Source organism: Sinocyclocheilus grahami, unplaced genomic scaffold, assembly GCF_001515645.1.
Source record: "Sinocyclocheilus grahami isolate Dianchi unplaced genomic scaffold, SAMN03320097.WGS_v1.1 scaffold3.1, whole genome shotgun sequence".
NCBI classification, from domain to species: domain Eukaryota; kingdom Metazoa; phylum Chordata; class Actinopteri; order Cypriniformes; family Cyprinidae; genus Sinocyclocheilus; species Sinocyclocheilus grahami.
This window is the reverse complement of record NW_015505182.1, coordinates 8070485-8094674: the sequence shown is the minus strand read 5'-3', so window position 1 is coordinate 8094674 and position 24190 is coordinate 8070485. Positions and strand designations below refer to the sequence as shown.

The window sequence follows — 24190 nt, the reverse complement described above, 5'->3', positions numbered from 1 at the left end:
AATGTCACTATTGATGAAGATTGTATGATATTTGAATAATAACAGTCTTTAAATGTGAGATATTTAAAGTGTACCTAAAGTATACTTGCAATAATTCGAAATATACTTCAGTATATCTTTAGTGTGACTTTAGCACTACTTCCGCACAATTAATGTGCATTAAGTACAAAATTAGTTGTTCCAAGTTATCTGACTTTAAGTATACCAGTTTAGTATAATAAAAGTACAATTGCAGTGTATTTTTACATAAGTACATAAATATGTAAATGTATTCACAGTGTACTTAACATGAAATAAATGTATTTAAAATACATTTTAGTATGTTTATTTTTCACTAGGGGGATTTAAGCAATACCCTTCATTTATTTTCCCATGTTACAATTCCTTGTATTGAAACAGGAAGTTGGGGTGGGGCATATCAGCAATTTTTCAGTATTTTTGGTCGGTTTTCACAGAATTGACATGCATTTTGATTGCATTTAGCTGTTAAATGTTACTTTTAGGCATATATAGTTGACCTCAAAGCTAACAGAAATGAGCATAAAGCAAAAACTTGGATTTTCATTGGGTTTCTAACTGTAATAAAATCACTTTTCACTACTGTTCAAAAGTTTTTTTATGTTTTAGAAAGAAGATTTAACCAATGTTGTATTTTACTGCAGCAAAAAATACAGTAAAATTCTGAAATAATATTACCGTTTAAAATAACTGTTTTCTATTTGAATATATGTTAGAATGTAATTTATTTCTGTGATGCAAAACTGAAATTTCAGCATGATTAGTCCAGTCTTCAGTGTGACATGATCCTATTCTTTTGAGGAATATTATATTATATTACTTATATTTTGCTTAATATTTTTGTGGAAACAGTGATACATTTGATCAGAATTCTTTGATGAATATAAAGTAAAAAAAAAGAACATCATACAGATTTTATTAATAGACTTTTTGTAACATTCTAAATGCCTTTACTGTAATTTTGTATCAATTTGATGCATCCTTGTTGAATAGAAGTAACAATTTCTTCTTTAGAAAATAAAAATCATAGTGACTCCAAAATTTTGAATGGTAGTGAATACATATTTGTATTAATCATTGACTTATGCACAAATTGCCCATTTTGGCCTGTACGGAAGTATGTATTTAAGCTAATAATATCCATGTGTGTGATGTTTATGTGGACGCTGTAGTGTGTGAATGCACTGCTAATTCCTAATCGTGCTACTTGTGCTTTGCAAGTGTGAGTTTTCCTTCTTTATGCCCATCAGCGCTTATGCTCTTTGTTCCCATCAGTTTTTCCACAACATTAGTGTTAGCAAACTCTTCGCTTGCCCGTTTCTTCCTTCCTGTACTAATTTAGTCCTCTCATACTCATTTTCTCAAAATCAAGAGTGAGTCAGAGATCAGATCCGGCAGATCTCTCCAATTTAAAAATCCCACTTTAAAACAGTGACAGTGAGTTTCTAACATAGAAATGAGGTTAAACCCAGATCACCAGGCTCATGGTCAGCAGTTTATACAGCAGTCACAAACGTCTGATCACACTCGCTTATTACTGTCTTTGGACTGTAATAAAAACAAAAAGAGCATGGTGAATTGCACTAATTTCAATGAATTTGCAGTGCGTTTATGTGTATATATAACTTATAAATATTTATTGCATATTTTTACATAATGCATGTTAGCATGTATTATATTTTTACTTTTTGTATATTTTAATGCATGTAAAAAATTAATATTAACAAGATGAATAAATGCTGTAAAAGTATTGTTTATTGTCTGTTCATGTTAACTATTGCATTAACTAATTATAACGTACCCACTTTGTAAAGTGTTAGCAAGAAGTCACTTACCACACATACCAAGAAGCGTTGGCAAGTTCAAGATCAAATTGCATCATGTCAGAGCTTAGAAATTACATTTATACTGAGTTATATTCATATATAATTTTTTTGCACATGCAATGCTCACTCTTTTTAGCCTTTCTCCTTCAAAACAGTGCACATTATATTTATAATTTGAGCTTTTGACTGGAATTGGGTTTCACCAAGAATGTGTCTCAATCTCATTATCTTGTTGAATGTTTTTTCAAGTTTTTGTCCACTAAATCTTTCTTGGCAGAGTATGTGGGAAGTATGTGTTTTAATGTGTGTATGATGAACCTTGTGTTTGTGACACAATAGCGAGTATGCCGGCAAGTGAGACAGAATCCATGAATACAGAAATTGAGAAAGAAGATGAGAAGGCAACATGTTGTGGCCCAACATGGTGAGAAAACTCACAAATACACATGAATGTATATTTCATCAGTAATGAATACCAATTGTAATATGCTGTATCAAGAACACATGTGAATACTCTGGTTTCTGTTTTAACTTTACAATTTGTTTTCATTTACAGTCAAAAAATTTCTAAATCAAAATTCAGGTCAGTAATGTTGAGATTAGCTCATGCTAATGTTCATTTACAGTTTATTTACAGCTGCACGTTATTGCATGTATTACTGTGAGCTTTCATTATCTAGCTTGCTAGCTAGCAACACTGGGATAGAATGCTAGACAGATAGATAAAATGTTAGCTAGCTTGATAGCGTTCTAGCATCTCGCTAGCTAGCCTTTAGTCTGTCTATTCTATGTGTTGAGCATTCTGTCTGTTTAGCTTGCTAGAGAACATTCTAGCTAGCATTCTGTCATCTCAGTCTTTATATGTAAATCTTTCACCCTACTGAAGAAAACGATAGACACCATCACAAATTTGTAATGGTTTTACTGGTTATAATTGGACTTGTATTGGTGTTAAAGGAAACTGTAATGGACCCTGTGGGTTTCTACTGGTAATTGGTTGCCTTCTATAGAGGGTATGCATTGACGTCACTTTCCCGCCGGAATGTGCCCCCTCAGCCGAACTGAGTGGCAAAAGAGCCTGTTGCATGACTGGATTTAATAGGGAAGCTGCAAAAACCTGAGCAAAATAAACGATAATCAGTTTAAACTAAAGGTCGTTGGACTCAATATAGTGTTCCTTAAAATTTACCAAAGATCCAGTGGTCCATGAATATTGATATGCAGCCAGGAATCATGTTTCATGACATTTACATATACCTGATTTCAACGCCGGAGCAAATTTGCCAGTGAACGCATTTTGTAAATACAAAATATGTTGGTCTAAATCTGGGTGATCAATTGTATCAATTAGGGGTGGGAATCGCAGGGTACCTCATGATACGATATGAATCATGATACATGGCTCACGATACAGCGATTCTGCGATAATCTATATATTGCTAGACAATTATATAATGATACATCACAATATATAATCTATGAAAACAAAATGCCTGTGAAAAGTTTAAGTGCAAGTTTTCTCTCTTCAAGTCCAAACTGTTAGAAAACAGCACAAAAGTTCTGTAAATCAAATTTAACATGCTAAGTAGGGTTGGGCCGATAGACCGATGGCTGATAGACATCACGATGTTGAGCCTGGCATTGAAACTGGCATCGTGCTTTTGAATGCACGATCACTTTTAGTTTCACTTTAATTTTCGAGATTCGCGATCGCACGTACTCTGTTTATACTATGGAGATTTTACAAGATTATATGTTTGTCAGTGGTACTGAGGATCTGCAAATCATTCGCCATCGTCCTCAGTCATCTCTCCTTACTCTGTTTATGTGGTAAGTGAAATGTTATGTACTGTAATGTAACAGGCAACCGTTACACCGTGTCTACACCGGATGCGACAGTTGTCGTGTCACGCCGTGCCCCGCCGCATCAGCTAAAGTCTGTCTGTAATGAGTTCTATAGACTGATCTATATATAATAAATCTCTATTTTAGATCAGTGTTTCCATAGTATTTTTTAACGCCGCACCACTCGCGTCCGGTGTAGACACGGTGTTAGGAATCGTGTTTTCCCTTATAAGGATTCACGCTTCGGGCACCCCTAACTCCCTAGCTCTGCAATAATAATGTGATCGGTGTCTATGGTCCACGCTGATAGCTGTTCCGGGGCAGTTTTTTAGTTCTCATCTCCATAAACATATATATATATAGCAGTAGAGCTAATTCAGTGGCTGGAAATCTGTTTATCCTTCGGTTCTTCCTGCTTCCCCATCTTCATTGAGAACGCGGTTCATGGTTGCTGAGAGCGCTTTGGAAGGAAATGGCACGATCACAATTTCCACTAATTTTTAGACGCTGGGAGCAGGGAAATCTATTTAGAGCGCCTTATTGTAGTAATTAAAATATTGATATTTGGCGCCAGATATCGATTCTCGTATCACATGGAGAAGGACAATGATATATCGCTATATCGATATATTGTCCCACCCCTAGTATCAATGATATATATATACATATATATACAAGGGAAGTTGATGAGTTGTCAGTACGATATAACAATACAATATATATAGGGTATGATTTTACCCCAAAATTCAACATATTAACATAAAATGATAACTGCAAATCTGTTTCGCTGCCTGGAGTCCATTTGTTTCTCTGAATTGCAAGGATCCATTTGCTTTTCCTTTCTGTAGCTTTCGGCAGTCTGTAAAAATAAACCTCAGATTTCTTGACAAATCTGTTTGTACAGTCACTCGCAAAGCTGTTTCTCATTTTAGATGTGTTTTGTGTGTTCTGTCGCAGCATTCACGCTGAAAACCAATGCTGCCATTGAGTCTTTCTGCCACTCAGTGGGCAGAGCCACATTCAATCCAGCTGACGGTGATGTCACGTGCATACCCTCTATTGGTGGCTTTTTAAAACCACTAAATCCTAATGGACTATGTCCCAAAACACACTATAGGAAACCATCTTTTAATGGTTACAAGTTGATGGTTTGTAATGGTATTTGTAGTGGAAACCATTAAAATTTCTGATGGTTTCTGTTGTTTTTTCTCAGCAAGGATGAATGCTTTTCTGTTGTTCAAAAAGCATATGAATCAAAATAATCTAGCATTCAGTCTGTAATGTTAGCTACTTTTCTATCTAGCATGCTATCATGGTATGCTAAAGTCCTGACATTGCAGTATCCTATCTATCGTGTGTTCTAGGAATTGGTCTGTCTAGTGTGCTGTCTGCCATTCTATCTATCGGCTGTCTGTCTATCTACTGTATTATTCTACTGTTCTGTTTAGCATTCTAGCATCTTGTCTATCTACAGTAGCATTCTATTGTTCTGTTTAGAGTTCTGCCTAATCTAGTGTTTTGCGTTCTCTCTATCTAGCATTCTTCAGTATCTCTCTGTTCATTCTATTTTTATCTCCTTCTTTCAATGTATAATTCTGTTGTCATTTTTTTCTCTATGTGTCTGTGTTGTCTGACTTCACTGCCGTCTCTTTCAGTCGGCGCTGGCGTCGCTGGAACCGGTTGTGTCGGAGGAATTGTCGTTTGGCTGTGAAATCTGTGCCGTTCTATTGGCTGGTGATCATCCTGGTGTTCCTCAACACTTTGACCATCTCTTCAGAACATTACAACCAGCCCTTGTGGCTCACGCAAGTCCAGGGTGAGCCCTACATGTGTTTGTGCTCTCGCAATAAATGTAAAAGATCAAGACTGCTTAACATTCTCACTATGTTCTTTCTTCTTTCAACACGATTGGTTTTCTCCTGTAGATGTGGCCAATAAAGTGCTGCTGGCCCTGTTCACGTGCGAGATGTTGGTGAAGATGTACAGTCTGGGCCTGCAGGCTTATTTTGTGTCTTTGTTTAATCGCTTTGACTGCTTCGTGGTGTGTGGAGGCATCACAGAGACCATCCTAGTCGAGTTTGAGATCATGTCACCTCTAGGCATCTCAGTGTTTCGATGTGTGCGACTTCTCAGGATCTTTAAAGTCACACGGTAAGGAATGAAAATTATGTTAATGGAATACGACAAATATTTGTATAGAGCACAGGACACTTTTATATGGTTTGTTTTTTGCCTTTAGTCACTGGGCGTCTCTCAGTAACTTGGTGGCATCTCTGCTGAACTCCATGAAGTCCATCGCTTCTCTACTGCTGCTGCTCTTCCTCTTCATCATCATCTTCAGCCTCCTCGGTATGCAGGTGTTCGGCGGCAAGTTTAACTTCGATGAGACACAAACGAAGAGGAGCACCTTTGACAACTTCCCTCAGGCCTTGCTCACTGTGTTTCAGGTCTGTCTGTGTGCATCTGTTAAGTCTTTAGATTTTGATGGGATATGTGTTTACTCTGATATGTGATGTGTTGTTTTCAGATTCTTACTGGTGAAGACTGGAATGCCGTCATGTACGATGGAATTATGGCATATGGCGGCCCATCATCGTCAGGAATGATTGTGTGCATCTACTTTATCATTCTGTTCATTTGTGGAAACTGTATCCTCTTATTGCTGCTGACCTACTAAACAAAACCCCCCCCAAAAAACTAAATTTCATTAAGGAGTCAGTTCATCTACTAGTGGTAATCTAGTTGTGGGTTAGTTGTTAACTATCTTGTTTTTTTTTTTAAAGAAATTAACACATTTTATTCAGCAAAGACGCATTAAATTGATCAAAAGTGACAGAAATATTTTTTAACCTTTTGTAGTCTTTCAAATAAATGGTGTTCTTTTTATTTTTATGTAAATGCATATAACTTTTTAGTCACCCTGAAAAAAAAACAATTCTGTATGACTCTTTCCCCACAAATAATAAGCATCTTTGCCATCACAGGAATAAGTTTAATTTTAAAGTATATTCAAATAGAATGTTTTTTTTTTAATTGTAATAATATTTCTCAAAATTACTGTTTTTACTGTATTTTTTATCAAATAAATGCAGCCTGGGTGTGCATAAGAAATTTATTTAAAAATATCTCCGTGTATCCGTGGACAATGTGCAATTTGAATGAATTTGGGAAATTGTTTTGATATAATCTGCACACAGGTATGCAGTTATTTGCGCCACAAAAAAAAACAAAAAGAGATTTTTTTAAGCATTTTCCCACATCAGGAATGATTGTGTGCATCTACTTTATCATTCTGTTCATTTGTGGAAACTGTATCCTCTTACTGCTGCTGACCTACTAACCTAAAACCCCCCAAAAAAACTAAATTTCATTAAGGAGTCAGTTCATCTACTAGTGGTAATCTAGTTGTGGGTTAGTTGTTAACTATCTTGTTTTTTTTTTTAAGAAATTAACACATTTTATTCAGCAAAGACGCATTAAATTGATCAAAAGTGACAGAAATATTTTGTAACCTTTTGTAGTCTTTCAAATAAATGGTGTTCTTTTTATTTTTATGTAAATGCATATAACTTTTTAGTCACCCTGAAAAAAAAACAATTCTGTATGACTCTTTCCCCACAAATAATAAGCATCTTTGCCATCACAGGAATAAGTTTAATTTTAAAGTATATTCAAATAGAATGTTTTTTTTTTAATTGTAATAATATTTCTCAAAATTACTGTTTTTACTGTATTTTTTATCAAATAAATGCAGCCTGGGTGTGCATAAGAAATTTATTTAAAAATATCTCCGTGTATCCGTGGACAATGTGCAATTTGAATGAATTTGGGAAATTGTTTTGATATAATCTGCACACAGGTATGCAGTTATTTGCGCCACAAAAAAAAACAAAAAGAGATTTTTTTAAGCATTTTCCCACCGTTCACACTCACAGTGACATAAGTTGCCAAGATCCAAAGAAAAAAAAAATCATTACATGTATTATACACACACACACACTTATTTATATATGTGTGAGTGTGTTTCTATTTCATAGCAAATACATAAATATCAAGATATACAGAATATTTTAAAAAGACTAAAAGTATTGCATTTTTACAGTGTGCATTCATAATTGCAAGTATTCCATTGCATTTTATTCCAGATAGACTGTTTGTTGTTCGCTTATGAGCATAATAATATTGTTGGTTTGCTTAACACATTGACACCTAGACATTCTTCTGAATGTGTTCTTGGCTATTGCTGTGGACAACCTTGCCGACGCAGAGTCTCTGAACACAGACAGCGGCGATAAGAAGAAAGGGTAAATTATAAAAGCTTGTAGAGATCATTTAATCTGACGGTGAGGGCCTGGATCTGGTTTCCACTGCTTGTGTGCTGCATTTTTGAGTGTGTTTGTTTTCTTTTTTTCCAAGTGATGAAAACGAGGAAAATGAAGAAGATGCCAAGGTAGGTAATTGTGTTTTGTTGGTGTGTGTGTTTGTATTACATTTTTTCTGTGTTAGTAGTAGCATATAATAATGTTGGCTTCTCTCCTTCAGGCTGGAGAGGAGGATGAGAAGGACAATGCAGGTAAAGAACTACATCTGCATGTATTTGCACATTGAAGACAATTTTTTTAAATATGCTTGTCCTGATCATCATGTCCATGTAACAGAGGAGGATGAAGATGAGCCGGACGTTCCTGCGGGGCCCCGCCCACAGATCTCAGAGCTCATTAAGAAGGAGAAAATCACGCCAATCCCAGAGGGCAGTGCGTTCTTCATCTTTAGCAACACAAACCCGTATGTGTCACATTGAAGTCTGCTCAAACTTGCACAGAACCAAACAGGAGCAAAGAGACATTTAGACATTTACATATATACTATACATACAGTATATATAAAATTAGTCACTCTCATTTTACTTTGAATTACATTTACATGTATACAAAACTGCTTGCATTGCATTCTAGGTACACACATGCATGTATATATAAGAAAAAAAAATTATGTTTATACATTTAAAATATTTGTATATAATATAAATTATATAAATATATAAATGGAAATATTTTCAAAATATTGTGTGTATTTATGTATGTATATGTATACATAAGTATATACAGTATACACACATATATTATGTAAACTAAAAACTTTTATTTTGGATGCGATTAATCGTTGGACAGCACTAATATATATTTAGCTTTAATTTATTTATATTTCAGTTTTAGTAATTTTAGTGCTTATTTCTTTAAGTTTACGTTTTTTAATCTATCAGTATTTTATTTTATTAAATATTTTTCAATTACTTTTTACAATTCCTTGTATTTACATGAAATCCACGTTTCTAATTACTATTTTCTAGTTCTAGTTTCTAATGTCACAAGGCAACTGAATTTTTCGTTTTAAATACTTAGAATAGCCGTTTAAAAAAACAACAATATTTAAAGCTTCTGAACCCTGCAAACGCACATATAGTGTTCAAGATGTGTTTCAGTGTGTCTTTTTCTCTCTCTCTCTTTGTAGAATTCGTGTCGCGTGCCACAAGCTGATAAACCACCACATCTTCACCAATCTCATCCTCGTTTTCATTATGTTAAGCTCCGCCTCCTTGGCAGCTGAGGACCCAATCAGAAACTTCTCTGCCCGGAATATTGTGAGTACAAATTGCACACACAGACATACACACAAACAATTTGGTTTGGTTACTTATTAATGTCCAAAACATTGGACATTAATGAGTCACACACTCAATCAATTCAACTAAAACAACATGGTAAGTGATATTTAATTGTTATCAAGTAAACTTTTTATTTTCACATATGAATATTGTAAAAATACTACATTTATTGTTATTGGTTAAGAATGACTCCGTGTACTCGGATTGTGAAGATAAAAAAAAGTTTAAATTTATGATTAAATACGATTTTTCCAAAGCACTTACAGTTGCTTTGTGCGTCTGTTATTCCTTCATCTCTTCGTGTTTGCTAACTCTTTTCCTTCAAACTAAGGAAGCTACCTTCACTGAAAGCGTAATATTTTTGGGGTGTTACCGTTACAGACACACTGGTACACCTGGAATCATGAACTAAACTAAACAACATATACTGTACCTACAGTTCTAAATCTATTTCTATTCTGATAACAAATGATGATTGCTGAATGTCCTTGTTAAACATGTACGTTGCTCTTTGCAGATACTTGGTTACTTTGACTATGCTTTCACGGCTATCTTTACTGTAGAGATCGTGTTAAAGGTAAATGTCCTGCCCTGTGCTGGTGTTGTGTGTGGTGTATGTGCAGTAACGCTGTAACCGTCTGGTTTATTCCAGGTCCTAGGCTATGCAGATTATGTCTTCACTAGTATGTTTACATTTGAGATCGTGTTGAAGGTAACCTCTCGGCAGACAGGCCTGGCTGCATTATCTCCATGTGTGTCACCTGCTACTTCAGTACTACCTGGCTTGATCAATCTCTTTTCTTTCTCTTTTTTTAAACTATGGCACCTCTTTTACTAAAAGACTAAAAGAAAAGAAATGTTTCAGAACATGAAAGCACGTCTTCATCAAAGCACAAGAGTTGTCAGGTTTTCAGCTTTCTTTTGGGGAGAACTCAACCCTGATTGGTCAAAGTGGGGTTAAGGAAGTTGGGAGAAATCACACAGGATGTGTCTTGTGAAACTAAAATGCTTTTTGTTGAGGAAAGAATCTAATTTCAAAAAGACGAAACTATGCAACTCTTTGTGATATGAGAACAACACTGCCTCTCATGCCTTCATAACCGATTGGCCTGTATCCAGTCCATAAAAGAGGGGGCACATACAACCATGCTTGGACAGAACATGGTTCAAACCCCTTGACTGAGTGCATATCAATGCAATGTGACCTCCAGCGCTGAACGGGGCAGCACAGTTGTTTAATGAAGCTGCAGTAATTCTCTCTCTGGCTGTGTTCAGAAAATCATACTACAGTCCTATTTGTAGTATATATTTTTTTCTATTTACCTTTCAATTATTTTTCAGTTTCAGTAATTTAAAATGATTTAAGGTAACTGCCAGTATACCTTTTCCCATCATTTTTTTTAGGTTTACATTTTTATTTATTTTTATTTGTATATTATATACATTTTTATGTATATTTTATTTTATTTTTAGTTGATTTGAGCTATAGTAACACAATTTGAGAAATTATTAGTAGCCTTCTATGGTAAAGTTGTTTAGCCAGTTGAAGAGAAAAACCTTTTGAATTGTTTCCTGACACGATTGTTCTATTTGCCAAAAATGTGTCACCACAGGTTTTAAAAACAAGAAAAACTTTAGAACGTTAGACTGTCATTCCTTAAATCTTAAATCTATATATTATGTTTCCAATTCTTCAAGTCACTAGGCAACTACTTTTATTAATTTAATAACTTAGAAGCCATTTTTTACACATTTGATGCTTTTGGACCCTGAACACACACATATATAGTATTGTGTTACCCACAATTCAGTGTGCATTACTTACAGTACATTTCTAATGTAATGAATGAACCCGGAAATAACTCATATTTTTTTCATAATTACATGTTTAACTAATTTTTTTGAATCAGATTGCCAAAATAACACATTTTTGTACAAAATTGACATTAAAAAATGTAAAATACATATTTTCAAGATGCTTACTGGACGCAACTCGCATGCAGTGCATTACAACACTATTAGCATACTACTATTTGAAATGATTTTGAACTCTTTTATTACTATTTTGAAGTTGTTTTGCTTTTAGTCCATGGTTATTAGCTATTATCAATTGGAAACATGTCAACATACTGTAGAAAACTGCAGTCATTAAATGATTTTAAAGAATAGTAGTATACAGTGTGTACTGTGCATTATTTAGTAAATAGTATGCTAATATAATATTCTGAACTTGGCCCTATTGTTTTGTGGAGAGATTAGAAGTGCTGATCTTGGACCAGCAACTACTAAAAACATTTTAGGTAAAAATTGTACAGTTTCCATGAAACATTTTTATGTAGTTACCCAAAATTGGTCTCTGATTAGCGGTGTAATGTTAATGTAACCCAGTGCTTGCCCTTCTAGTGTGTGGTTGCATCTGTATTCATATACATTCAGCGAATGACTCCTTTGCATTCATGATTTTGGAGCGACTTGCTTTGGTTTTGGCTGGTCTTTTCTCTGCCTGCTGAATATGAAGTTGCAGTAGGAGCTTTTCCCCCCTCTTTTCTTTACTGAATCTTGCCGAGGGAACAGGGCGCAATGTTCTCAAGGATAAAAAAAAAAAACGGCTCACATGAATGTGACAGTAAGGGAAGTTCTCATTTCAGATCGCCTAATAGATAGGTTGTTCCCTTTCTTTCTGACTCTTTCTGTCTTTTCTTGCTCTTTTGTCTTCTCCTCCTGTATTCTTTCTGACTTCTGTCATAATTTAGGCCCTTTCAAAGCTAGGCAACAAACAGCATGTTTTATTGCCGGGCCCCCTAGTGGCGGATTGTGAAACAGAGCTTACTACTACATTCATGTAGACTCAGGCCGTGAGGGTTTGGCGGAGTTAGTGCTAGGATCTCGCCTTTAGTCCAACTCCGAGCACGCCACCCTTAAAAAGAGTGATATTAAAGAGTGTATATGTGTGTTTCTGTCTATATGTGTGTGTGTGTGTGTGTGTGTGTGTGTGTGTGTGTGTGTGTGAGGGTGTATTCTCTGTCTGAGAGTGTGATTTGCTGTTCCTTATGTCTGTCTTTCATTATGGTGGATCAAGTTTTGATCATCTATGCTTGTTTTGTCAGATGACCACGTATGGTGCGTTTCTCCACAAGGGGGCTTTCTGCAGGAACTACTTTAATCTTCTCGATCTGCTGGTGGTTGGCGTGTCGCTGGTGTCCTTCGGAATTCAGTGAGTGATCGTTATATTTTAGGGCTGTGCGGTAAATTAATATAAAACCGGAATCATAATATTGTGTGATTATTAAATCCCAAAGGTTGAAATGTACTTAAATAAATATGCATTATTATCATTATTATAAATTATTATTATTATTATTTTACAATGAAGTATTACAAAGGTAATGTTTCTTATTTTAATATTCTGATTTTAAAATAATATTAATAATACTTTTCTTAAATACTTATTTTTTTACAGTGAAATTACAATAGTAATATTTATATTTCTTAAATATTTGTATTTAGTAGTAATTATATTTTTTTCTTAAGGGCTCTAATTTCGACTTAATAGCAAAGTATTACAATATTAATATTTCTTATTTTTAATTTGTATAATAATTTTATAAATAATTCTAAAACTTTTTTGCCAAATAATGCCACACTACAGTCAATCTTTTTTTTTTAATTACATTTTAAATCAGAAAAATTACAGTTAGACTGTAATTTCTACTTAATACCAAGGTATTACAATATTAATATTTCTTATTTTTAATTTGTATAATAATTTTATAAATAATTCTAAAACTTTTTTGCCAAATAATGCCACACTACAGTCAATCTTTTTTTTTTAATTACATTTTAAATCAGAAAAATTACAGTTAGACTGTAATTTCTACTTAATACCAAGGTATTACAATATTAATATTTCTTATTTTGTTTATTTTTATCTTTATATTTATTTTATAGTCATTTTGATTTGTAATTACACAACCTTTTTGGCAAATAATGCCACACTACAGTCAATCTTTTCTTTTTTTTAAATTACATTTTAAATCACAATTGCAGTTTTTATCAGAACAATCACAGTTAGATTTTTTTCCCCCTGATTGTACAGCGCTATTATATTCCCTGATTGAAAGAGAGCAACATGACTTTGCTCAAAGTTTGCCTTTTTTCTTTGCTGATTTCTCAGTTATATTTCATTTAAGTATCACTTTTTCCTCAGAACTTTTTTTTGGCAAAATACAGTACGAGTTATGAAATTAATGTGTAATTGACCTAGCTGAGATAGGCCAAGTTGGCCTGGTTTGGTGCTGGTCTAGCTGTTGTTCACAGACAAAACTCTTCATGGTGCCATGAAGCTAGATGACGAAGGAAGTCTTGCTAGTTACGCTAGTTCAGAAACCTGTCAGAGACACCAGCATCATAGGGACTTTAAAGCATGGATTTCTGTCTCTGTTTTGTATGTTTTTTGGGAACGTGTACGTTTCTGTCTCCTGCAGATCATCAGCCATCTCAGTGGTGAAGATTCTGAGGGTTCTGAGGGTGCTGCGTCCACTCAGGGCCATAAACAGAGCTAAAGGACTGAAGGTTCTGCCCACTGCTTTGCTTTGATATGAATTGTCTACAGTAAATATGAATGTTAATATGATTCATTGGAATAGGGCTTATGTGCCCTGCTAGCTGTTTAAGCAACAATAAATTTGACATTTGTCTGACAGCCTCTGAGCTTTATCCTTTGCTTTCTGCAGCATGTGGTCCAGTGTGTGTTTGTGGCCATCAGAACTATTGGAAACATCATGATTGTCACCACACTGTTACAGTTCATGTTTGCCTGCATTGGTGTACAGCTCTTCAAGGTAAAATATTTCATATATGGCATGGGTTTTTAAGATTTTTTTAGTGTTTATGAAATAAGTGCTCACGCGGGCTGCATTTATTTGATAAAAAATACAGTAAAACACTAATATTTTGAAATATTACTGTAATTTAAAATTACTATATTTGAATATATTTTAAAATGTAATTTTTTTCCTGTGATGGTAAGTTTTCAGCATCATTACTCCAGTATTCAGTGTCACATGATCCTTCAGAAATCATTCTAATATGCTGATTTGCTGCTCAAGTAACATTTCTCATTATTATCAATGTTGAAAACAGTTGTGCTGATTAATATTTTGTGGAGCATTTATTTGAATAATTTTCTTTTTACGTTTCTTTTTTTTCTTCAGGGGAAGTTTTATCGTTGTAATGATGCAATCAAGTCCAGCCCAGAGGAGTGCAAGTGAGTCTAAACTAAAGTCTGAACATTTTAATAATCACTGATATTAACTACTTAACATCATGCACTTTTTAAATAAGCCGTTCTAATAAGACTACTTGCTTTCACAACATTTACAATTATTGTAATAACATTCGCAAAAGGAAACAGCTGTTAAAGAGGTGAAAATAACGTTTTCTCTCTCTCAGGGGAATATATATCCTGTATAAGGAAGGTGACGTGAACCAGCCAATCATTCAGAAGCGCCATTGGCACAACAGCGATTTCAACTTTGATAACGTGCTCATGGCCATGATGGCTCTATTCACAGTGTCCACGTTTGAAGGCTGGCCAGCGTAAGCATTCAACAATACAACATATTATACATCAGATATAGAATAGCACCTTTATTTGATTTTTTATCTAAATCTGTTTTATTTTGTGCACCTTAATGTACATCAGATACAGAATAGCACCTTTATTTTAGTTTATTTTCGATTTTATTTAATTGTTTTATTTTGCTTCACCTTCAGATATAGAGCAGCACTGTTTATTTTATTTTATTTGTATGCACCTTATAAATCAAACATAGAATGGCACCTTTTATTGATTTTTTTATGATTTGTAATATAAATGAGATATAGAATAGCACTATTTTATTCACCTAATTATAGATCAGATATAGAATAACAGCTTTGTTTAATTTTATTTTTGTAGACAATAAATACTAACCACATGTATAAAACCTTACATTTATTACTCTTTATGCATCCATTTAAAAAGGAACAAAAATTCTCATTCAGTAATATAAGCAATAATCAGATGCTTATTATTTTCCAACCTATAGTTTTGTGTATTTTTTAAATCAGCAATACTCTGTAAGATTAGTGATATTGAAAATGGCTCTATATAATTGGATATTGTGAAATAGCTAATATTGGTTCTTGAATTGCGCATTCTTACTCAGACAGTCGAGTTTCCATTTTCAAAACCACAGGGTAAATGAACGAGTGTGTCATTGTGTTTGTATTGGCGCTGTTGGTAAGTGCCACTGTGAGCTCGATGCCAACAGTAGCACGCTGTCCCTGTAATTACAACACCACACTGCTTCAAATGTTCTGTTAGTTTAACACGCACTTAGTTTCACACACACTGTGACAGAATAACACAATATAGCTGTTCTGTAACTGTGGGTGATGAAGTACACTTTTTCCTCGGCTCTCATTTCTTTTGGTTTACTTCTACATTTTGTCTTTCCTAAGGTTGTTGTACAAGGCCATAGACTCCAACCGGGAGAACTTGGGTCCGATCTACAACTACCGTGTGGAGATTTCCATCTTCTTCATCATCTACATTATCATCATCGCCTTCTTTATGATGAACATCTTCGTGGGTTTCGTCATCGTGACCTTTCAGGAACAGGGAGAGAAAGAGTACAAGAACTGTGAGCTGGACAAGAACCAGGTAAGAGAAGACACATTAAGAGTATGTGGAACATGGGATGTGTCACAAACCAGTGTGCTGCTTATCTAAACTGTATTTTTAGGCAACAAAATGATGCTGGCTTATAAGGATCCTCATAACACAAGTTAGTGTTGCATATATCCTTAACGGATAATGCAGTCCCAGAATGCACAGCAATCTGTTTTATTCTAGTATTTGTGTACTATATTTTATATATATATACATTTACATTTAGTCATTTAGCAGATGCTTGCCGACTTACAAATCAATCAAAACCAACAAAGAGCAATAATATGTAAGTGCTGTGGTGAGTCTCGGTTAGCCTGACACAGTATATGTAGCAAGGTTTTTTTTATATATATATAATAAATAAAAACAAGTAGATAGAATAGAAAAAAGTATAGGGAACGCTAGTGTTAGAGGGTCATTTTTATAATAAATAAAAAGAAAATTAGTAGATAGAATAGCTAGTGCTAGTGTTAGAAGCTCTTTTTTTTCTTTTTAAAGAAATCAAGTAGTTAGAATAGAAATAAATAAATATATATATATATATATATATATATATGTGTGTGTGTGTGTGTGTGTGTGTATATACACTGTATTATATATTATAATTTTTATATAATGTTTTTATTTTAAATTTAGTTACATTTAAGTAATAATATTACATGCTTTTGTAATTTTTTCATATTTCAATTTAACTAAAGCTTTAATTTATTTTTATTTTATTTTTTTATTTATTTATTTCTTTTTTAGATTTTAGTACTTAATCTCAGTTATCAAAGCCACATTTCTAATTTGAATTATATATATATATATATAGAGAGAGAGAGAGCTTTAATTTATTTTTCAGATTTTGCAACTATTTATTTCAGTTAATTGCTAATGCATTATTTCTAATTCTAAAAGTCTTACCCCCGGTTTCACAGACAAGGCTTAAGCCTAGTCCTAGACTAAAATGTAAGTCTGAGCTGTTTCAACTGAAAGAAACTTGCACTGACTGATCTTAAAATATATCAGTGCCTTTGTTTTGTCTCAAAAAAACACACCAGTAATGGTTTTTTTCTAAGCATGTTTATAAAAATAAACAAGTTCTTAATTGAACTATGGCCTAATCCTGGCTTAGTCTAAGCCCTGTCTGTGAAACCGGGCCTTAGTTTTTCAACTTCAGTTTAAGCTTTATTCCAGCATATTTTATTTTTTTTAAATAAAAAATGATTATATAACAGTTTAATTTTTAGCTAGCAATAACAAAACTGATTGCGATGATTCAAAATGTAAATTCATGATGGTGGATCAAATATAACTTTCATTCATAACTGAAAAGTAATGGTGAATTAATTATTTTAGTCAATATTTCTGACAGGGTTTTCAGCTGTGAATGTTAGTTCACAGAGTTTCTAGTGCTCTTGGGTTCCATTTTAGTGCCACCTATATAGACAACAATTGAACTTAATACGGTTCAGAACCAAGCCATTGAGTTTCTGCAGGTTCTTTGTTCGGTATTCTGTTTATTTCTGCAGTATAAATTATAATGCATATGAGTTGATGTCCACTTAATTGAAAGTTTAAGATAAAATCCAAAACCCTGTATGTTAATTGACCGAATGAAAAGCATGGTTTAATCTGTGTGTTCCTCAGCGTCAGTGTGTGGAGTATGCGTTAAAAGCACGTCCTCTCAGGAGGTACATCCCAAAGAACCCGTATCAGTATAAGTTTTGGTATGTGGTGAACTCCACCGGCTTCGAGTACATCATGTTTGTCCTGATCTTACTCAACACCATCTGTCTCGCCGTTCAGGTAACTTTCTTTATTCTTAGATATTTACAAGTAGAATTAGTGTTTTGTGTTTAAATAATAATTGTTTGGGTTTAAATATTCAAACCCGCTTCATATGCTCATTGTGTAATTTTATTTGGTGAGATATAAATATGTATATTTAGGACCTCACATTAATATTTACCTATATATTTTATATGAATTACCTCTATGCCGTCCCCATGAAAACAAAATGTTGTTTTGTGGCTTTTAGTCTGTCTGTTAGCATTGAGATATAAAATCTACATTTGAAAAAAATATATTGTAATATATATTTTACATATTGTAGTTACTAACTGCATATCTAGAGTATATATTTACAAATGTAAAAAAATATATATTTTTAGATATATTTTGTATATTTATTTATACAAGTCAAACATTATTTACATACTATTATAGTATTTATTGATATTTTGAAATAGTTTTTCATTTTAATTTAAGTATTTTTATGTGCTTTTGCCTTATTAGTTTTCAATAATTTTATTTAACTTTATTTTTATTTTAGTTAACAGAGTGTATAGTATTTTTTGTCCAATAAATTGCCATTTCTACAATTTTTCTACAATACATTCCATTAACATTTCTACAATTTAATATCGCACATTTCTCTGTCCAGCACTACGGTCAGTCCGAGCTGTTCAATTATGTTATGGACATCCTGAATATGGGCTTCACTGCCGTCTTTACTGTGGAGATGGTACTCAAACTGATCGCCTTCAAACCCCGGGTGAGTAATTCAAACACCCAGATACAGCCGTCGCACATAATCACATAATTAGCGCAGTATAAATACGCTTCCCTACTCAATATATCATACTGTTCCACTTATATCATCCCAATGTTATCATGTTAACATCGCTCTGCCCCACTGTCTGCTTTGACACATGCAGATTTGTGTTGAGAAGAAGGACAGAATGCTAGTAAGCAGCTCAGTGTGATTTGCAGTGCTGTCGTTTTCAGCTTTTCTGTGTGGCGTGACTAGCAGTGTTTCTTTACCACATTCAGTCTTTAGACTGACATCAGTACAAGACAAATGCATGAAGTTCTTATTGTATAATATAGTAAACTTTCTATTTAATATTAATACTTTGTGTTGATTGATGCTGTAATAACCTATCTAACAAGGAATGTTCTCAGAACTAAGAGACTAACATTCTGGCAAACTTCTCTCATGTTATAAAATATGAAAGTTTGTTCAAAATGTTCCAGGCATTAATAACATTATTGGCACAAAAATGTTATTTATACATTGTTCATGAAACGCTTTACTGAAACATTTAAAATATTAAATATTTTTTCTTTTCTTTTTTAACATTACTACTATTGATTTTTACCTTCGGAACATTCAACAATTTAACATTCCCTTGTTGTTTTTCTAACATTCAAATTCATTTTTGTATCATTGAGATCATATCAAATTTATTAATATTTTTAATGAGTTTTATCTTTATATTTTTAAGATCATAATCATTAGGATATTAAGTAAAGATCATGTTCCATAAAGACATTTTGTAAATTTCCTACTGTAAATATATCAAAACTCGATTTGACTTGTTTTGATCAGTAATATGCATTGCTAAAAACTTCATTTGGACAACTTTAAAGGCGATTTTCTCAGTATTTTGATTTTTTTGCACCCTCAGATCTCGGCCAAATATCGTCCTATCCTAACAAACCATACATCAATGTAAAGCTTATTTATTCAGCTTTCAGATGATGTATAAATCTCAATTTCGAAAAATTGACACTTAAGACTGGTTTTGTGGTCCAGGGTCACATATATATATATATTTCCAGTTTAAATTTTTAATTTGAATAAATTAAATGAAAATTAAAAATGTTGCTTGGTAAAATGGAATAGAATAAATCTTAAATATCTTAAAAATTTCAAATAGAATATAAAAGGTGTTTTTTATGTTCTATTGCATTTCCATTAGTTTATTATTATTTTTTATTTAATGTATTTTTATTTTTTTTTCAAAAATAAATTTTTTTGTTGTTGTTGTATGGTTTAACTTTTAGATAACCATGGTTCAAACAACCAATAAATAAAGTTTTTAGGAAAAAAAACAATACTGAGAACATTAAGAAATAACGTTTTCATAATTTGATTCTTAGAATGCATTTTTTGGTAGCTGGGAAGCTAATATCAGTGGTTTTTTTTAAATAAAAATTTCTTCATAATCAGATATGTACAGCAACCTATTGCTAATCATCACATATATTTTCTGGCCGTCCGCCCCTTTGCGTTTCTCAGGGGTATTTTGGGGACGCCTGGAACGTCTTTGATGCTTTGGTTGTGATCGGCAGCATTGTAGACATAGTGCTGAGTGAGATTGATGTAAGTACAGCACAGTTGTAGGCCCTGTCCCCTCTTAATATCTGCTCACCCGTCTCAGCCCTTTACTTCAGACAGACTCGCTTTCAGCTCGGGATGAGCTACTTTTCAACTGACAGCTGATTTCTTTGACTGCTGAGATCTAACATCTGTATTTCTTTCTTTTCACCCTCATTCTTTCTCCAATCATTTCTTTCCCCCTCCTCCTTGTGTGTGGTGTGTCTTTTATTAACAGCATTATTTCACTGATGCATGGAACACGTTTGACGCCTTAATTGTTGTCGGTAGCGTCGTAGATATTGCTATCACTGAAGTCAACGTAAGTACAACCGTATTCGCCTTTCCAAGTTTAGAAGCCTTGCAAGAAAAACATGTCTGGTGCCCAACACAAATTATATCCACAAGAGTATATGTTAACTAGATTAATGCATGAATTTTAGTAACCCTTTATGATTTAATCAGTGGATCTCTAATTGGTTTGCTTCAGAGCCCAGATTTTACATTGGATATTAAGTGGCGACTCAACAGTAACAAAATTGTTCATTGCATTGTACAAAAGTAACAAAAATTAAATAAAAAATACAAATTAAATATTCAGACACGGTTCATATGCTCATTGTGTGATATTATTTGATGAGATGTAAATATGTATTTTAAGAACCTCTTCTTATTATTTACTTATATATTTTATATGAATTACCACTTTGCAGTCTCCATGAAATCAAAATGTTTTGTGGTTTTTAGTCTGTCTGGTAGCATTGATATATATTTATATATATATATATATATATATATATATATTGTAATATATATATTACATATTGTAGTTCCTAACTGCATTTCTACAGTATATATTTACAAATGTAACTAAATAGATATTTTTATATATATTTTGTATATTTAATTATACAAGTCAAACGTTGTTTATAAACTATTATAGTATTTATTGATATTTTGAAATAGCTTTTATTTTATAATTTTACTATACGTTTTAGTATTCTTATGTGCTTTTGCCATAGTTTTAAATATTTCTGTTTACATTTATTTTAGTTTGTCAAGAAAAGTTTTAGTTAACACATTTTTATATATTAATTACCGTATATATATTTTTTACATTTCAAATGTAAACAATATAAAAATATATCAAATATATTAAATAATGTAAAAGAAGTCTTTTACGCTCATCAAGGCTGCACTTATTTGATCAGAAGTACAGTAAAAACAGTAATATTGTGAAATATTATTACAATTCAAATGAACTGTTTTCAATTTTAATACATTTTAAAATGTAATTTATTCTTGTGATGCAAAGCTGAATTTTCAGCATCATTACTCCAGTCTTCAGTGTCACATGCTAGTATGCTGATTTGCTGCTCAAGAAACATTTCTTGTCAATTGTGATTTGTATTTTTGTGTAAAATGAGACCATTTTATTCAGGATTCTTTGAGCAGGAAGTTAAAAAACAGCATTTATTTAAAATAGTAATTTTTGTAACATTATAAATGTATTTACTGTCACATTTGATCAATTTAATGCATATTTTATGAATAAAGTAATTAGTTTCGTTCCCCCCAAAAAAATCTTACTGACATATGATATGATTATGACATTTCAAATAAGATGAAATCTTATATGAAATGTACAGTAGTAATATTAATATGAACTGCAAATACCAGAAATAGGCTAAATTATTGACGTATCATGACAGGAAAATTTTGTGAAAGCATAACAGCTAAGACAATATTTTCCCATGCAGTTTAATTTATTGTAATGGCACTGACGTTTGTTTTTTGCGAGGTTTCACTATATGTTGTCTTTGATGTGAATTGAGGTCGTACAGCTAACCTTAATAACATTAACAGTCCCCCTTTTTTCCCCTGCTTATCTGAAACAAAACCCCGAGGACTCTGCTGCTGAGAAAACAACCTTTTTGTTGTGTGTTTGTGTTGACCATCAATCTGTGGTCTCACATCCAAATGTGTGTAAATGCAGTCAGACCTGCAGAAATCCATCAGCTGGTTTGTCTAACGCTTGTTCTTCCATTCTGTCTCCATAGAAACTTGTAGAGGCAAGTATGGCAAGATGTGATCTCCTGTTTGCTTGTGTTCTACTTCATAATGACTTGATTCCTTGAAGTGCTGTGAGGACAAAACTGTCCTTCTCAAAAGTTTGACAATATTGTGCTGGTTTAAGAGTTTTCATCAAGATCAGTTCAGAAAAAAAGAGCATCTTTGTGCCTTGCTGATTTTGTGTAATGAAGTAAAGCTCCCACTGCCTTGGCTTTACTGATTACAAGCCAAATCAGTATTAGTGATTCGTTTTTGTGGGTAGGAAGGTTGATGACTTGTTAAAGGAACAGACCGTCACTTTTTGGCATCACACTTAAAATGTTCAACAACAATGTTCAAAACTTCAACAGCTTTATTGTCTGCTTGTACAAATAGAACAGACTCTAGTGTTTTGTTAATAATAATAGTGTATTTTTATACGAATATTAGGGGTGTGACAAGACACTTATCCCACGAGACGAGACGAGACTGGGTTCACGAGAAAGAGACGAGACGAGATTTTTTAACTTTTTTAAAGAAATCCTCAATGATGAAATATATAGGGAAAAATAGTCTTTTATTCAACTGAAAAACACAAAATGCAAAAAAGTAGGTGCATTTTGAAATCAACTTGTACTTTATGAAATTAAACCTCTATTTTAATAAATTTTATGCAGTAATAAACAACATGTAAACACTGCAAAATGTTTTGCCACAAACTCAACTGACAGGCAAGTAATTGCACAAAAATTATAAATAGCATAAATAAAAATAAATAATAAACAACATAAATATCCCTTTAAAGTGAAAGTGAAGCAGTCAGTCAAGTTTACATTATTTAGTAAACTGATTTCTACTTTAATAAAAAAATATATTATAAACACGATTAATGTATCAATTTAAAAGAATAAAGCAAAATCCAAATTTCGTTTTTTCCATTTTAATTTTTCTCGACTCCTTTTTAATAGTTAAATTAAATTGTATTAATTAAAAAGCATGTCTAATTCATTAAAATCATGAAACTTACACATTTTCACATCAATTTATTAAAAGTTTAACAAAAATTGTTAAATGTTTAGGGCCCTATGAAATGTTAAATTTTTTCTCACCATATTATTTATTGTTACCAAGTTCTGTGTTTTAGCATGTCTAATTATCTGAATGCATACAACAACTTAATTTATTCATTTTTTTTCTTAAAGTAGCCTTATGATTTTTTTTTTTTTTACATTTTTCTGGTTATCAAATGAAGGCATAAAATATTAATTTAATTTATCATTTATCTTTTAATTATTGAAAATTAAGCAAACAAGGAAGAATTGTTTTGTGTGATTATTCCTTAAAAAATAATGTTTGTTTCATTTTAGTAGTAGTAGTAGGCTATGTACATTCTACTGAAAAATAGTTATAGGCACAATGTCTTCAAATCAAACCGGACTTTTATTTTGATGGGTTGCCGTGAATTCCTTTACAGTTCTGTGTATGTGATATGACGCTAGTTTTACTCAAAAGCTAAAATGCTCATGAAGTGACTCTCAGAGCAGTTCTGGAGATGTTGTTCATGTGTTTACGTCCTCATTTATTGAGACGGCAGATGCTGAAATCACCGCGAGTGTTACGCGTGCTTCAGTGTGTGTAGTAAATGAAACCGCGCGTCTGCACCATTCATTAACAGAGACAGGCAGAACATGCAGGATTCATATTTAAATTGACTTTTGCCGCTTAATATTTACAGATACTAGTCCATATCATGATTTGATTTGTGTAATGACCTACTTTTGATTACTTCATTCAAAATTTGACAAATTCCGTGACATTCAGTGTTAAACTGTGAATTCAGTTTTTATGACTGGATAAAGACTACACTGCGTAATTTTTCCTCTTATCATTCGGCCACTTGCCTGATGTAACATAAAATATCT

General features: G+C 32.9%; 1 protein-coding gene across 1 annotated transcript in view; it reads left to right on the top strand.

Annotated features, from left to right (window-relative positions):
• The window catches only part of LOC107581799 (voltage-dependent L-type calcium channel subunit alpha-1D-like), a 161150-nt gene that overhangs the window by 110230 nt on the left and 26730 nt on the right, over nucleotides 1-24190 (top strand). Inside the window, exons 11-31 of the mRNA XM_016267452.1 lie at nucleotides 2184-2268; nucleotides 2401-2427; nucleotides 5345-5505; nucleotides 5615-5840; nucleotides 5929-6136; nucleotides 6217-6337; nucleotides 7903-7993; nucleotides 8106-8139; nucleotides 8232-8262; nucleotides 8348-8474; nucleotides 9201-9330; nucleotides 9872-9931; nucleotides 12462-12568; nucleotides 13839-13926; nucleotides 14088-14195; nucleotides 14568-14620; nucleotides 14806-14952; nucleotides 15859-16060; nucleotides 17702-17860; nucleotides 18498-18608; nucleotides 20455-20625. Of these exons, the coding sequence (XP_016122938.1) occupies nucleotides 2184-2268; nucleotides 2401-2427; nucleotides 5345-5505; nucleotides 5615-5840; nucleotides 5929-6136; nucleotides 6217-6337; nucleotides 7903-7993; nucleotides 8106-8139; nucleotides 8232-8262; nucleotides 8348-8474; nucleotides 9201-9330; nucleotides 9872-9931; nucleotides 12462-12568; nucleotides 13839-13926; nucleotides 14088-14195; nucleotides 14568-14620; nucleotides 14806-14952; nucleotides 15859-16060; nucleotides 17702-17860; nucleotides 18498-18608; nucleotides 20455-20625 (2447 nt within the window). The remainder of the gene's footprint in view (nucleotides 1-2183; nucleotides 2269-2400; nucleotides 2428-5344; nucleotides 5506-5614; nucleotides 5841-5928; nucleotides 6137-6216; nucleotides 6338-7902; nucleotides 7994-8105; nucleotides 8140-8231; nucleotides 8263-8347; nucleotides 8475-9200; nucleotides 9331-9871; nucleotides 9932-12461; nucleotides 12569-13838; nucleotides 13927-14087; nucleotides 14196-14567; nucleotides 14621-14805; nucleotides 14953-15858; nucleotides 16061-17701; nucleotides 17861-18497; nucleotides 18609-20454; nucleotides 20626-24190) is intronic.